The sequence below is a fragment of the Pipistrellus kuhlii genome, unplaced genomic scaffold, assembly GCF_014108245.1.
Source record: "Pipistrellus kuhlii isolate mPipKuh1 unplaced genomic scaffold, mPipKuh1.p scaffold_m20_p_18, whole genome shotgun sequence".
Lineage (NCBI taxonomy): Eukaryota > Metazoa > Chordata > Mammalia > Chiroptera > Vespertilionidae > Pipistrellus > Pipistrellus kuhlii.
The window spans coordinates 23,829,297-23,846,266 of NW_023425493.1; the positions used below are offsets into that span (position 1 = coordinate 23,829,297).

At 42.1% G+C, this 16,970-nt stretch overlaps 1 protein-coding gene across 8 annotated transcripts in view; it reads right to left on the reverse strand.

Annotated features, from left to right (window-relative positions):
* The window catches only part of CHD1L (chromodomain helicase DNA binding protein 1 like), a 34,762-nt gene extending 18,009 nt beyond the window's left edge, over positions 1 to 16,753 (reverse strand). The window contains exons 1-10 of one of the 8 annotated variants that reach the window (XM_036442879.2): positions 16,559 to 16,752; positions 14,555 to 14,667; positions 12,266 to 12,372; positions 11,612 to 11,726; positions 10,820 to 10,851; positions 10,163 to 10,244; positions 5,121 to 5,283; positions 4,424 to 4,579; positions 3,640 to 3,732; positions 1,944 to 2,040 (exon numbers count right to left, since the gene is read on the reverse strand). In XM_036442879.2, the coding sequence (XP_036298772.1) occupies positions 1,944 to 2,040; positions 3,640 to 3,732; positions 4,424 to 4,579; positions 5,121 to 5,283; positions 10,163 to 10,244; positions 10,820 to 10,851; positions 11,612 to 11,726; positions 12,266 to 12,372; positions 14,555 to 14,667; positions 16,559 to 16,694 (1,094 nt within the window). In that variant the 5' untranslated portion in view covers positions 16,695 to 16,752. Of the gene's footprint in view, positions 1 to 1,943; positions 2,041 to 3,639; positions 3,733 to 4,423; positions 4,580 to 5,120; positions 5,284 to 10,162; positions 10,245 to 10,819; positions 10,852 to 11,611; positions 11,727 to 12,265; positions 12,373 to 12,858; positions 12,870 to 14,554; positions 14,668 to 16,558 lie in introns of those variants that run through there. The other 7 variants (XM_036442877.2, XM_045583248.1, XM_045583254.1 and 4 more) reach the window with 7 other exon arrangements.
* Between the last annotated feature and the right edge of the window lie 217 nt (positions 16,754 to 16,970).

Here is a 16,970-nt window from a genome sequence, read left to right on the forward strand (position 1 = left end):
TGAGCTTGCAACGGGCACAACAGGAAGAATTATGAAGAATTCCTTCTGGACTCTAGCCCCAAATAGGAAAAGGCATTAAACCTGAAACTGAGGACCTCAATTCTAATCCCATCTCTACCAACTGTTGACTGGCTGACCTTAGACAAGTCACACAACCACTCTGGGTCGGTTTCAAACCTATGAAATAAAATGGTTAGAGAGAAGATATTTATGGATCCTCTCCAACTCTTTTTTTTTTTTTTTTAATATATTTTATTGATTTTTTACAGAGAGGAAGAGAGAGATAAAGAGCTAGAAACATCAATGAGAGAGAAACATCAACCAGCTGCCTCTTGCACACCCCCTACCGGGGATGTGCCTGCAACCAATGTACATGCCCTTGACCAGAATCGAACCTGGGACCCTTCAGTCCGCAGGCCGACGCTCTACCACTGAGCCAAACCGGCTTCGGCGGATCCTCTCCAACTCTAACACACTTACTACATAACACAGTAGATGTATCAGAGCCAATAGAATATAATAAGACATGCATTCATTTGACTAGCACATTCCTAATGGTGGGTGCTTTTGTAAAATCTGAGGTTTTAGGTTGGTTCAGGCCCACTAGGGGAAATAGTTCCAAGAACTTTTAAATACTTTGGAAGCTAGGACTTCTCTAGACTACTCTGTCCCTTGGGTACCGGCTGAACATCAGGCTACTGAACACTTAGCTGAATTTTTAGAGGCTCGAGAAATGACCTGGTCTCCCAAGGCCTAATTCATGTCTCTAAGATATATAGAATCTCCCAAGTTTTTCCTGAGTTAAAACCAAAATATCACAGGCCCGGCTGGCTTGGCCCAGTGGTTGAGTGTCGACATATGAACCAGGGAGTCACAGTTCAATTCCCAGTCAGGGCACATGCCCCAGTTGCAAGCTCAAACCCCCAGTGCGGGGTGTGCAGGAAGCAGCCGATCAGTGATTCTCTCTCATCACTGATATTTCTATCTCTTTCTTTCTCTCCTTTCTTCTCTGAAATCAATTATTTAAAAAAAAAAAAAAAAAAACTTTTTAAATAATAAAACATCACAGGTTTAACAAAAACAAACACTTATTAAGTCTTACTATGTGCCAATTCAATACAAGCTACCAGCAGGCAATTAAAAAGAAATGCTTGATGTCATCACTGTCCCTGTGGAACTAAACAGCACAGCTTCAGTGATTTGGTTAATATACACGCATTAAGGCAGTGCATGGCCACGTACTATTTTAGGACATTACGTGGAAAGGATGATTATGGAGCTGATGGGGTGGGATGGGAAGGAATCGGGTAGGAGGTGTAGCTGCATAGATGGAGCCTGAATCAGGGTCTTGAAAACTACAAAACTGAAATTAATCTCAAGAAATCGGTAAATTCCTGGTTATACTGGTTTTAACAGTCTCCAGTTCATAGCACAAAATATGAGCCAAATGATGAGGAAAATAAGATTTTTTTTTTGGGGGGGGGCGGGGAGGAACCAACAGCCTTACTCTACCTAGTTAATCAGTACATTCCTGTTAGCCTATAGTCTAGTCACTGCCCCTTCCTTAATTATCTGGTCTTGCAACACCTATTTACCCAAATACTCACATTTTACAGAAGCTATAAGCCATGAACAATACACAAACCCAGGCCAGGCCTTTAGCTGTGGTCTCATGTCCCCCATCCCAACACACATTAGGGGCTTTTTGCAAAGCCCGAGAAAAGATCCGGAAGTCTGATCCATATTTGGGGGACAAAGAAACCAAAGGGTATAAAGAGAAAGCTCCCTCCATATTGGCTTACTCGGGATTTGGAGAACTGACCCCTTGAGTCACTGTACTAGTACATGTGAAACATCTGAAAATAAACGGGGTTTTCCTATATCTCCGGGTACTCCTGTGTATTTTTCGGTCACCTGTTAAATTCTGTACCACAACCACCTACCTAGAATATAGGTATGCCAGCAGCTTGTCCAGCAGGTGAAGTTTCCCACTGGCCTCAATCAGGTGGTCTCCAATCTCAAAAGGCTCTGGTTCCACACCTGGACAAGAGAGAATCCACTCTCAATAGTGTCTCCTCAGCCAGGCCAGACACCGTGAATGGTGAAACCCATGGCCAGGCTACAGCAAGAGGCCCAGCTACTTCCAACTGATAATGGGTCCACATCTTGTCTCTCTTTGAGGCAATTTGTAATTGTTTGTTTGCATGATAATCTCGGTGCTGCTTACCATCTATCACGGAGCCTGGCACACCCAATATGCCTAATAAATGTTTATCCAAGGAACAAACTGACGCTAGGATACTGAGGCACAGGGAGTTGCTAAAGGCCAAAGAGACCCAACATTAATATCTTAAGGCTTTAACTCTAGAAAACAAACTAAGAAATAGGCTTAGTTGTATACTCTAGTGAGTCTGAAGTTGGGGATAGCAGTCAGGTTAACCTGGAGGGCTGCTTTCAAAATGTACATGTTCCCAACACACCCCTCTCCTTGGAAAATAAAGTTCTGATGTGCACCTAATTAAGATGCTGTGACGTTTTTAAACAATTCATCGTGCTACTTGGCAAAGACTCCCTTAAAATTACTGCAGCAAACCTTCCGCATTGTTCCTATCCCTATTAGAGCCCCCACAGCCCCAGAACTGTCCCAAAGACTACCAGTTAGATGAATTACAAAACCACAACAGTTTGAATGAAAATGAAAACATTACGTATCAGAATGCACATAATGAACAGCACTTAGAGGGAACTGATGGACATCCGTAAAATGAAGAGGGACGCAGCAAAGGAGACTATGCCGGCGTAGACGTGACAGAGGTGGGAAAGAGAAAGTGCTGCCCCAAAACTCATGTGAAGAACACGAGAGATGTGATCAACGGTGTCACAGGTTTTGAGACGTTAATTAAAATGTGAACTGACAATCATTGGTTGGGCAACATGGAGATCACTGGTAAACTAGGAATAACAGTGGAGAAAGGCTGATGGGTTCAAGACAAAGGGACATCTTTTTTTTTTTTTTTTTTTAATATTTTATTGATTTTTTTTTTTTACAGAGAGGAAGAGAGAGGGACAGAGAGTTAGAAACATCGATGAGAGAGAATCATCGATCAGTTGCCTCCTGCACACTCCCTACTGGGGATGTGCCTGCAACCAAGGTACATGCCCTTGACCGGAATCGAACCTGGGACCTTTCAGTCCGCAGGCCTAAGCTCTATCCACTGAGCCAAACCGGCTTCGGCCAAAGGGACATCTTCTATAAAAATTATCGGATGAATCCAGATTATAAGATATCCCCGAAAACAAATGGCCTTGATTCCTTTATTGCCAATTTCATGAAAGACAAAAAATGGCAACAACAAAAAAGTGAGATATTTCTAAATTACAGGAGAATAGAGACATGACAAATGCAAGCAGATCTATGACTGAATCTTGAACTTAAAAAAAAAAAAAATAGCCATCAGGGATATCATAGAGGACAACTGAAGAAATTTGTATAGGATCAATATGTTAGATAACATCAACATAAAAATATTAATAAAATGGAGGAAAAATAGATAGTAAATACAGGCAATTCTTTTGAAAAATTCTGCTATCATGTTGGTCACAGAAATGTTAACATGAAGAGAAAAAGCACTGCCTTACCATCAAACAAATATGGGTGATCCACACACTTTCGAAGCTGGGATAAGACATTCTGAAGTTTAACTTTCTTAGCCATCTCATTTTCAAATGCATCTGGAGTTTTTAAAGAGAGAAATAGAGATGAATTACTGAACAACAATAACAACAAAAAAGAAACCTTCTATGTTTTCATAAATAATCTTACTCGTTTTAATAATATATCTTTCAAACCTATATTAACCTCCCAAATCACATTAAGAATTAACAGCACATCCATAGGAAGTCTCCTTAACCATCATTTTATTTTAAGAAGGACAAGTAACTATGAATTGAACCAGAAGGAATTTGTTATCCTTTTGTAAATTCTAAATTTCCTTCTTTAACTAATGCTCTGGAGCCAAGGGATGAAAAAAATACAAGCTGGGAGGTTGTTCCTATTTCTCCTATTTCTCCCTTTCACTCCCAATTCCTCCCAGTGAACATGATTCGACAAAAACGTTCTGAAATGTATCTAAGAGGTTGGGAAAGTTAAAGGCATGACTGGAACACTTACAAGTGTTACTTCTCCCAATCTCAGTTTGCAATAAGGAACACTGAGTGTGGGAGAGGTGGGGGAGGAAATTTCACAACTGCAACAGCCAATCGAGTCCGAGTTATACTGAAGATACTCAGCCAGTTTCACCGTAGCTGACCTGAATATATTCAGAATACAAAATTCCAGCCCATAGCCTTGCTGTACAAAGTGAGTGTGATTATAAAGCATTTCCCTGTGTGAAGGCCAAGCAGATAAGTGCCCTCTGATTACCTAGGTCTTTCATCAAAATGGCCTTGTAGTATTTCTTCTGCAGTGCCGACATGCCATGGTATATCACTACTTCTGTCTTCTTGGGAAGATCCGTAGCTACCTCAGATTTCACTCGTCTCAGCAGAAATGGCTGCAAGAGTTTGTGTAGTTCATTTGCTGTGTAAGAAAAAAACACACAAGAAGTGTGGGATAGAAGACAATTACTAGAGAACGTACAGCAATTTATTTTTCTTATTTTCATGCCAATTCTGCATTTAAGCCAACATGGTAATTTTTCAGTGTTTCTTCCTTCATTGGGTTCTTTCCAATTCCTTCTGAAATCAATATTAGCTCTTAACTCAAGAACTAGGAATACCCAACGAAGTTGATTCTTACTGATAATCTCATTGATCAGCACAACATCTGAGAAATGTACAGACCAACTAAGTAATATTTCCCCGTTTTTAGAGTGAAGTGAAGCTCAGAAAAATTAAGCATCTTATCCAAGTCACATAGCTAGATGCTATTGTTGCGTACTTCTTCTGACGTCAACTCCCTTGTTCTTCCCCTAAGTGTGGTAAACTTCAAAATTAGCCAAAATTGGCATTACACTGCATGCATCCTCTGGTCATTGATTCTTTTCTATCTATACCTATTTGCACGAGGTCAGTTTCTGGGCCCAGACCTCTAGGGAACAATTTGTCAGAAGGGCACTTGCCTGACTCAGACTCTTTCTCAATATTCTGGTAACGCTGAACAAAATCTTCCACCTGCTCCTGGGAAAAGAGGTCAGGCTCCACAAAGCTGAGGAGGGAGTAGAGCTCTTGGAGGCTGTTCTGGATGGGAGTACCGGTCAGCAGGAGATTGAAGACTACTGAGAACTCAAATACATAAAGAAATAAAGTAAAAAATCTGTAATATTGGCAAGCAAGGCAGAGTTAGCCATCACAACCTTTACCCATATAAACAGAGATAGGATTTAATGGAATGGCCACAGGGACATGAAATCAGAAGGCTCAGGTTCTAGTTGCATAATATCTGTTTGACATAGGAAATAACACCTCTTCGGTTTCAACTATTAAAAGGGTTAATGATTGTGATGGAGATACCACTGTAAGGACGTAAATAAAATCACTTTGTGAACTCTGAAGTACTACATGAGTATTCGCGATTATCATTATTATTCCATGTATGTGGGGATTCAAGCTATCTTATCACCTGTGTGGGGGAGTCCACTGAGGCATCAGAGGTACACTGCATATATTCATTCAGTCTGAGAAGCCCAAAGTTACAGCAGCAGGCCCCATTGCAATAAGCACAAACATCTATACTAAAAGAATGTCCTTTTTTTATATATATTTTTATTGATTTCATAGAGGAAGGGAGAGGGAGAGATAGAAACATCAATGATGGGAGAGCATCATCGATTGGCTGCCTCCTGCACAACCCACAATGGGATCAAGCCCACAACCCGGGCATGTGCCCTTGACGGGACTCGAACCTGGGACCGGTCAGTCCACAGGCCAACACTCTATCCACTGAGCCAAACCGGCTGAGGCTAAAAGAATCCTATATAATAAAAGGGTAACATGCAAATTGACCTTAATTGCAGAACTACCTGGAATGACTGGTCGCTATGACGTGCACTGAACCACCAGGGGGCAGACGCTCAATGCAGGAGCTGCCCCCTGGTGGTTAGTGTGCTTCCACAGGGGGAGCACTGCTCCGCCAGAAGCCAGCTCATGGTTGCCAGTGCAGGGGTAGTGGCGGGAGCCTCTCCCGCCTCCACTGCAGCACTAAGGATGTTCGATTAATGGCTTAGGCCTGCTCCCCCAAGGGCTCCTGTGCTGCCAGAGAAATGTCTGACGGCCAGCTTAGGCCCAATCCCCCGGGGAGTGGGCCTAAGCTGGCAGGTGGACATCCTGAGGAGTCCTGTACTCTGAGAGGGCACAGGCTGGGCTGAGGGGCACCCCCAAGTGCACGAATTTTCCTCTAATGTCCTTTTATGAAACTTTACAGTACATCACATGTAACACATCAAGACTTCCGGACATTTCTAGACACGGGGCCATATACAGCCCAAAATGCAAAAAAAAAAGTCCATTTTGAGCAAAGATGATAACACCAAGAATAAGTGACTAATGAAGTAAAAGTTTAGGTAAAACAGCAACAATAGACCTGATGGTCAAGCAAAAAACACCCTTGGACCTCACATTACCAAGAACATACACTGTTTAAATTAGACAGTACAGCAAAATGGGATAGCCATATCCTATGCATGTGTATTTTTAATTTTTAAAATAGGTTATTATGTAAGTATATGGTTGATATATATATATATATCTCAAAGGATATAGTAGTAATAAATACCAAATGTTAATAAATACAGAGGAGTAGAATAGTATAATATAATATTTGGGGGGCAAGGAGTTACTTTCATCTTGTCTTCATACATTTTGATTTGGGAGAAAGTCATAAGAAGATACTGTTTTGTCATAAGAAAAGGTAATAGATGAATTAACACAATCAATTAAAACTGACTTGAATTATGTTTTACTTTTTTTGGTAATCTTTTTTTGTGTGTGTTTTTTTCTGAAAATAGCACCCTAGAAAGGGAGGAGTTACAATAGTGCCCTCTTATGGACAGTCTAAGAACAGCACCCCGGTAAGGAATTCTGCTGGTCTGAGAAGAAATTACTATTGATGGACCTAGAAAGCTCTCTTCTTGCAGGAAAGTTACAATACTGCTGTCTTGTGGACATTCTTATAACAGCACCCTAGTCATGAATTCTACCAATCTGAAAACATAACACTATTTTAATTTATTTTTTAAATATATTTTTATTTATTTCAGAGAGAAAGAACGAGGGGATGAGAGGTAGAAACATCAATAATGAGAGAGACTCATTGATCTGCTGCCTCCTGCACGGCCCTGGGGATGGAGTCTGCAACCTGGGCATGTGCCCTTGACTGGAATCAAACCCAGGACCCTTCAGTCCACAGGTCGATGCTCTATCCATTGAGGCACACCAGCTAGGGCAGTGTTTTTCAACCTTTTTTGGGCAAAGGCACACTTGTTTCATGAAAAAAATCACGAGGCACACCACCATTAGAAAATGTTAAAAAATTTAACTCTGTGCCTATATTAACTATATATAAAGTAATTCTCTTGAATAGGAATCAAATAAACACAAAGAAAGTATTTTATAATTACTTTATTATGAAATATTAAGTAAACAAAATAGTGAAAAATTATAAAATTCTTGTCTTGTCTGCACCTACGGCACACCAGGCAACATCTCGCGGCACACTAGTGTGCCGCGGAACAGCGGTTGAAAAACGCTGAGCTAGGGCACAATGCTATTTTTTAAAATCTTTATTGTCACCAGGCCAAGGTAGCTCAGTGGTTGAGTATTGATTTATGAACCAGGAGGTGTCAGTTCAATTCAGGTCAGGGCACATGCCCGGGTTATGGGCTCGATTCCAGTAAGGGGGTGTGCAGAAGGCAGTTAATCAATGATTGTCTTTCATCATTGATGTTTCTATCTCTCCACCCCCCACTTCTTCTCTGAAATCAATTTACAAAAAATAATTATTGTTGAAAGTATTACATATGTCCCCCTTTTTCCCTATTGACCCCCTCCAGCCCACCCCTTTCCCCCCATTCCCAGCTTTTACCACCCCACTGTCTATGCTCACGGGTTATGCATAAGTGCATACAAGTTCTTTGGTTGGTCACCTTCCACCCCCCACCCTCCCCAGGCTTCCTTCCAAGATATTCTTTTTAGAATGTCTAATAGTGTCTACCCACACATGCCTGATCTACTTTTAGGGCCAAGTTTTCATAGTATTTCAAGTATGGGACCTGGCCAAAAATAAGTTTCCAATAACCAGATCAGATTTTTGTAATGTGTGTTCACTAGGCAAAAAAATGAGATGACCTAAGAGATATGAGGTCACAAAACCAAGGCTGTTGGTCACTATAATCAACTTACACTATCACGTAAGTTAACATTTTTATTTAATGTCTGTTTTGGCATCAAAATTTCTAAATGGGGGGGGGGAATCCAGATACAACATTATATATATATATATATATATATATATATATATATATATATATATATATATTCCTCTCACCCAAGTATATTTTTCCATGATTTTTTTTTTTTTTAAGAGAGTGGAAGAAAGGGGGAGAGACCGAGAGAGAGAAACATGGAGAGACACACAGATTGGTTGCCTCCTGCATGCACCTTGACCAGGGCCAGGATTGAGCCTGAAACCAAGGTACTTGCCTTTGACTGGAATCAAACCCGACACCCTTCAGTCCCTGGGCCAATGCTCTAACCACTGCACAACTGGCTAGGCCTATGTATAATATTTTGTAAACTTCTTTGTGTAAAATATTTTACAAATATTTTCCATGTTATTAAATATCCTTCTACATAATTTTTCATGGTAACCTTACTTTGTAAATGTAGTATATGAATATAGCATAAATTATATAATCAATTATGTTTCACATTTAGGTTGTTTCCAACTTTTTATAAACAAGCTCAAAACAATATTAGGAAGGAGAATAAAGGCAGTAACCTCCTCACCTCTCAGCCCAATCAGGACTAGTAAATGTATTTTTTCAACCCATGTGTTAACTGCAACTTAAACCTCACCTAAAAAGAATGCATGATGACAGAGAACAATTTCCTTACTTAATCGCTCTGAGGCCAGCCACAGAACTTACTTTCCCCCACTCCAAACCTCGTGTTCTTTTACTATACCTGCTATTCTTCTCCCCCCTTGCGAATCAGTAAACTAACTTGGTGGTTTATGAAACAGTCTCTTATAAGATTAGGCACCAGCACATGTAAACCTCTTGTGGAAGAAAGACACTGTTACAAGCCCCTAAAAAGACGGCAAAGGACAGCAAAGCAGGAAGGGACTCACCACAGGACAGCAACTTGTGATTGAGCAAATAATGGATAGTGGCCACATCTGCATGAAAATGCTAAAAACTGTAACTTTTAGCCAGTAAGTATAAAATCCAGACTTCTCCTCAAATGACCTCTAAATTTATTAACTGATTACAGGACAGGGACCAAACCTCAATGATGGTCACAGAAATTCACACATGTGGTCTCATGAATGAACAAGCCTTTACTTGATTAAGGAGAAGGCGCTTCATATGTACAAGCTGTTCCACTGGATCCTCAAGAGAGATGGCAAACCTCGGGCTGTAATAACATTTCTTATCTACTTTGCCAAAATGATGTCAGAGATCAAGAGAAGGAAATGAGACCAAGGGTGTCATACTCAGAAGTATAACTAAGATAAGGAAGACATGAAATCAGTCTCTTGGTGACTCTATGTGAACTGCTAAATTTTTTATCAGGTATATGGGGAAGGGAGTACAATATATCAGATATATTTGCTTTTGCAGACACAAGAAATTATAATAAACTTTTTTAAAGAAATTGCCCCTGTAAAGAGAGAGTTGAAACATTTCAAAAAATACAATGTATTTTATTGGAGTAGGAACTTATTCACTGGATAGCCAAATTTTTGAAAACATCTCCTTTGTAAAAGACTAGAGGAAGAAGTTAGGCCATATTAAGTACCTGCTTATCTCCCACAGAATGTTCATTCAGCTCTCCAGGAATGTGACTGAAAACACGTTTCAACTTAATAGGCTCTACGCAAGCCTAAACTAATGTTTTTTATAAGGAAGTTATATTAAAAATGAAAACTATGCTGTGAGTTTACCTCTGAAAGTGTCTTATGCAGCAAGGAGCTTTGATTTTTCAACCTGTGAGCTTCATCCACAACAAGAACACTCCAATGGAAGCTGTGAGAGAAAAATCCAAGCTCTCAGTTTTGTGCAACTCAAACACGTATCTCACATTTAAAAGTCTTACTACACAACTGTGAGTATTGCTGGGAAGATGAATATTAATCCCATTCTATTAGAAACACACTCACATTGCCTTCTTATCTGAGAGCCTACCGTGTACATGTGACAATATCCAGATAAGGTACTTAAATAAAAGGAATTTTCCCAAGATAGGAAAGAGCCAGACACCCCCATTTTACACATGAAGAGTCTGAGGTACATGGAGATTAAGTAACTAACCCAAGGACTTAGTACAATCTAGGGAGCTAGACTGTAGGAATCCTGCAATGCCTCCTATCCTATATAATAAAAGCATAGTATGCAAATTGTCCCCTCAAATTGTCCCCTTCCGGGAACATGGGGACAGCTGGGGGAAGGGAAGAAGGCCCTAGCCAGCAGCCACTACAGAAATTCATGCACTGGGCCTCTAGTTTGTAAATAAGACTCATGAAAGACAGACAGGAAAGAAGAAAAGACAAGAGTATCATGATACATTTAACACAATTTCTGAAGAAGTGCAACATACTCACGATCTTAGAAATGCAGCATCTTTCAAAGAAATCTGAAAATTTAAGGAAAATACATTATAAAGGTTGGTACTAGTATAACTCTGAGATTAATAAGAGTTAAGTCTTATTCATTCACTAAATAAAACGAGCCATGAACATAATTTCTAAGCAGCACTATCGTAGACATGCAAAAGGGAGGCATGAGTAAGTCCTGCTTACAGTGACCTGGTCTTAGCATGAAGAACAAGGTCTTAAAAGAGACAGGAACTAAGTGTCCTCCATTCCCATCCTCAAGTAACAGAGACCATGCCTATGCCCACAAACCCTTTCCCTTGCCTGCCTGTCTGCCTCCTATTCATCAATCAAGAAGCAGCTCAAGTGCTGGCCGGTTTGGCTCAGTGGATGGAGCATCGGCCTAGACTGAAGGGTCCCAGGTTCGATTCCAGTCAAGGGCGTGTATCTTGGTTGCAGGCACATCCCCAGTAGGGGGTGTGCAGGAGGCAGCTGATCGATGTTTCTCTCTCATCAATGTTTTTAACTCTCTTATCCCTCTCCCTTCCTCTCTGCAAAAAATCAATAAAATATATATTTTTTAAAAAGAAAGAAAGAAAGAAGCAGCTCAAATGCCACCTCCCTGGGAAGCCTTCCCCTCACTTCTTTGGTCACACCCCGGCACTGAGGACCTAAGTGAAGTAGGCTGTCCCAGAAAAACGTGTGTTCTCAAAAACCACTGAACATAATTCCAATGGGTTTTACAACTTCTAGGGTCCCAAGTTAAGAGTTCTTGCTGTAGGGGAACAAATGGGTAGGTACCTCATAGGTAGTCAGCAACACATGAAAACATGGCTTCTGTTTTAGGTCTGGCTGGAGGTTGGCTCTCTCCTCTTTGTCACCTGTATATGTTACACAGGAAAGACCTGGAGCAAATCTGAATTCAAGAAAAGAAGTAGATGAACACAAACACAGAGCTGTGGGAAAGGGCACACCTATCTGGAAAAGTACATTTCATGGAAGGACTGCAGATGTGCAGGCCTCAGGATCAGAAAGAGGCCTGGGACTCTGCAATCCTATGCAGAGTAATGGATAAGTTCTTGTGTAAATAGGAGGGAGGGTCTGATGAACATCTGAAAAAAGGGGCTTGTGCTAACTCTAAAGGCAAAATATTTTTTTCCATATTGGTCCCTCCATCTGTCACTATGAAAAAAGATGGTTTCTCCTTTAGTTCAGCAAAATGTACTAAACATGAGGACTGACCTTCAAATGGCCAAATAGTAACAATAACATGGGACCCTCCTCCCATCAGATCCTCAGTCTTTATCTACATTACCTCAGGTTAGAGTTTTCTGGGAAAAAATACACTCGCTGTTTAGGGCAATTTGTTGTTTCATCACACTTCACATATCACTCAGGGGGGAAAAAACCTTAGTCAATGCAAAAAATAAAATTTTCTCTACATCTGCTCTGTACCTTTCTATCTCTTCTTTCCAGTTGCTCAACACAGACAAGGGACAAAGAATCAGAAATGGTCCTTCATCATTTAATCTTCCTGCCAAGTAAATGAAGAGAGCAATAGTCTGAAACACAGAAAAGAAAAAAAAATAAAAAAGGCAGTTTTGATCACATTTCCATATGAGAAACGACCATGTGGTTTACAAAAAATAACGTACACATTAGGAGAGTCATCCATTCCTAGAGTGAAATCATATAAGCTTCAAAATAATTGCCAAAGAAATCTATGGCGCTCAATTATATCAACAGTTAACAAGTGATGGTGTCAATATTTATTCAATTGAACCTCTAATGCAAAGAAATTTAAAAATTGTGCTAATTTTTAAATTTCTTTGCATTAGAGGTTCAATTGAATAAATATTGACACCATTGCTTGTCATATATATATGGCACCATTGCTTGCTATATATATATATATATATATATCTCCATTGCTATATATATATATATATATATTTTGAAGTATATCTCCATTGCTATATACATATATATATATATATATATATATATATATATATATCCATTGCTATATATACTTTTAATATACTCACGATCTTAGAAATGCAGCTACCTTGCTCTCTCTGTATTGATAGAGCGCCTTCTATTTGCTAGGCTACAGTGAACAAAATAGATAAAACTACTAGCTCTCCTGGAATAGACATTCTAGTGTTAAAAAAATAAAAATAAAAAATAAGTAATGCCTCATAAGCTTAAGAAGTGGTATAAAATGAAAATTTTTGTAAAGCCAAATAGGCCTACTAAAGGATATGGTTGTACACAATTTTGACTAGAAAAGTTTCTTTCGAAGATTGCTGTGATATACAGAGAAAATAGCTCTCTTTTATAAAACAAAAAGTCTGAGAAGCCTCTATCCCCAAATGCTAAACTGTTTCTGAAAAAAATCTATGCTAAGGATACAATCCAAAATTCTGAGAAAGCAAATACCTAAAGATGAACACACTGAGATTAATTTAAGTAGCACAACAAAAAAGGAACTCATCATTCCTCATCTTTAGGACATTTAAGTAAATTATGATCAATTCTCTTGAAGGAATATTAAGTAGCCAATAAAAATAATCATTGGGAAGAACAGAAATGGAAATGACAGTGTTAGATTACTAAAATACAAATTATAAGTCCACTATAATTTCAACCATTGTAAAACATACACTACTATTTGAGGTTATGATTAGAGTTCTGTGGTTATGGTTTGGTAGGGTTTTATTTTTGTTTGTTTTTTTAACTGAAATTACATTAATTTTATAATAGAATTTTCTTCTTTAATTACCTATCACTTTCCAATCCAGATTGTGCTCAGAAAAATCATCCAATAAAAAGGTACCTATTGGATTAAAACCACTCTTGTCTAGCTTTTGCTGAGGATACTTCCTCTAGACTGTGTCCTGCCACTCCATGTCCAAGGCGCTTTGGAAAACATGGGGTATTTCTTCTGCACTTCTCTAACCTGCTAGAAAAATGACAAGCGGCCTTCTACTCACTGAGGAAGGGAAATTAATATCAGAAGTGATCCAGCTCACTTAATTCGTTAGAGTATTGCTAAGGAAGGCAGAAACAATTTGATCCCTGAGACAGGCATATTTGCTTTACAACAGAAAAACCTTGCCCAGAAACTAAAATAAGGGTAGTGATGAGGCATCCATCTTACATAAAAACTGCTGTTTGAAATTTTAACCCTATTTTGGCTTCTGTAATTGCTAAAATAATGACAATAAGGCTACTCCCATTCCAGAGAGGCCGTGGACTATGCCCCAGACAGAGTTGTCAGTGCTGACACCGGGCCAGGCTTGAGGTACGGTCTCATGGCCCCTTCCCAGCACGCAGGCCTTCTTTCCCAGAAGGCCCAAATTTGGGAGACAAAAGAGCCAGGAAAAGTATAAATGGAAAAGGTTTCCTCCATGTGGGGGCAGGGGGCCAGAATTTGAAAGGCACATTTCTTTTTGCCCTTAATAAAATGTAACTCCCTTTCTCTATGCATGGCTTGGATTTTTTTCTGGTCTTCTATAACAGTGACACAGTTCAAAACTGTCCCGATTAGAAAAGTCAGCTCCAACGTCAAAATAAAGGCTCAGGCGTTTCACCACCTAATATAAAAATGCATACTAGTCACTGCAGATAGTAATGAGTTGTAAGGAGGAATTTCAGTGAAGGTAAGACCACCCTACAGTGTCCGTGGAGACCACGTGGGGAGCCAGTACCCTCACCCTCAACAGAAGTTAAGTGACATACCTGGCAGGTCTTACCCAGGCCCATCTCATCTCCCAGGATGCAGCCATTCTGACAGTGGAAGCGCTGGGCTAGCCAGTTGACTCCCTCCAGTTGATAAGAGCGTAGGTTAATCCCTAGAAATAAAAAACACAGCGAGTCCAAACAGCAAATATTTCAGCCCGAGCGCGCGCACACACACACACACACACACACACGCACGCTATATTCTAAGACTTCAGCAGAAGCATATGGCCTAAATCCCTATACCCCAACATTACTGGCCACATCCTCTGTTGGGAAGTGACAAATATGTAAACATTTGCTGACTTCCAAACTGCTTTTTCCGCAGATTTAGTCATCATTATATTCAAAGCCATTATGGGATCCACACAACATAAGAACATCAACTTGGGCCTGACTCTCAGGCCAGTGTCCATTCTAGGAAATGAGGCTGCAACCCACATGGAGCTTGTGCTCTCCATTCTCTCTCTTAGGGAAAGAATACACAATTTCAGAAAACAGCTACATCTTGGGAGAAGGGAAGACCCCAGGCATACTACTATTAACAAAACTATAATTTTCTGGTTTGCACTCACGATCTTTAAAAAGAAACTAGGCCATATATAATAATTGTAGAACATTTGGGGGGGGGGGGGGATAAGTTACTTTTATTAAGCACTTACTAAATACCAGGGAGAGTAGTAAACACTTTATGTACGTCACCTCCTTTAATACTTATAACAACCCCATGTAGTAGGCATTATCTCCACTTTGTAGGTTAGAAAATTCAACTAATCAAAGAAGACTAAAATGTAAAAGACCAAAATGGCTTCTGGGAAGATGGGCGATTTTCTTGTCAACATTCTTCCTGCTAATGATCCTGAATGCTACAACAAAAAACAAACGTAACCCTGAAACCGGTTTGGTTCAGTGGATAGAGCGTCAGCCTGCAGACGGAAGGGTCCCAAGTTCGATTCCGGTCAAGGGCATGTACCTGGGTTGCGGGCACATCCCCTGTGCGGGGTGTGCAGGAGGCGGCTGATGGGTGTTTCTCTCTCATCGATGTTTCTAGCTCTCTATCCCTCTCCCTTCCTCTCTGTAAAAAAAATCAATAAAATATATTTAAATATATGTAAACAAACAAATGTAAGTCAACTCTGAAGACTTGGAGGTGAAAAAAACTAACCACCCAGAAATGCCTGGACTTCTACCCCTGGGAGATCCTAACTACCCTCTCCAATACCACCCTCGGAAGTGGAGTCACCAGGAGGCCTGGTGGAGAGGGAATGAGACTACCCTACAGTGTCAGTGGGGGCCAGCCGGGGAGCCATACGCTCACCTACATCAAGAGGTAAAGGGGCGGCCCCTCCCTGTGCAGAGCCTGAAACGTGTGTTCTGCGTTGACTTTGGGGAAGGAAGGGCTAGGAAAAGCGGGACAGTTATGTGCGGTGACGAGCTGATAAAAGCACATTTTAAAACACAGCAGGTGGGGGGGAGGAAGGAAGGGGAGGGACTTTGCCGCGGGTGCTTCTCCAGGAACTGCGCATGCACAGCGAACCAAGAGACCTGGAGCTGGGAGCCGAGTCCTGATAGTTTCACGGAACTAACGACTGAAACCCCGAGCACAGGCCTGCAAACCCACCGCCACAGAACCTGCAAGCCCGCCGCCGCCTTCTTCGGAGGACGCTCTTCCCTTTAGGACCAGGCCTCCCCGAGCTCCCCGCCCCTGGGCCCGCGGGAGCGCGGATCCCGCTCCAGCTGCGCCCGCGACCCCGCGGCCGGCACCGGCGGGGCATGGCCACCGGCCCCGGAGGCTCCGGTCCGCCCCGCCCCGCCCCGCCGCAGGTGCGGGAGGGGCAGGGAAGGAAAGGGAAGGGAAGGTCCTGGGGTCCGCAGGAAAACAGCCCACAGGACGGTCCCCCCGCGGCGCCCGGCAGCATCGGCCGCGGCGCGGGGTCCTGGCCGCGGAGAAGCGAGTCCCGGCGAGCAGTCGGGCGGGCGGAAGTTCCCCCCGGGGCCACTGACCTGTCAGGCCCCACTGCCTCAGCTCCTGCTCCTGCACACGCGCCCCCGCCCGCGCCGCCTCCGCTCGGCCCTGGAGGTTCCGTAAGAAGCCGGGCATGTCGCCCTGGCGGGTCGCGGCGTCCGCGCGCTTCTCCATCCGCCCGGAGAGTTCCGCCGCGCGTCGCCCCGCGTCGCCTCGCGCGCTTCCTTTCCCGACGCAAATGCGTCCCCCCGCCGCCAGGGGGCGCGTGCGGCGCTGAGTTCCGGAGGCGAGCGCGGCTCCGGCTCCGGCTCCGAGCGGGGTCCCCTGCAGCCCGGTGCACGCGGGGCCGCTGGGTGCGCGCTCCTGTGCTTCTGGTTGTGCTGACGCGCGCTCTGCACATCCATAATCAACGACGGGCGGCCTGGAAACGCTCCCCCAGAGGTCAGCGTG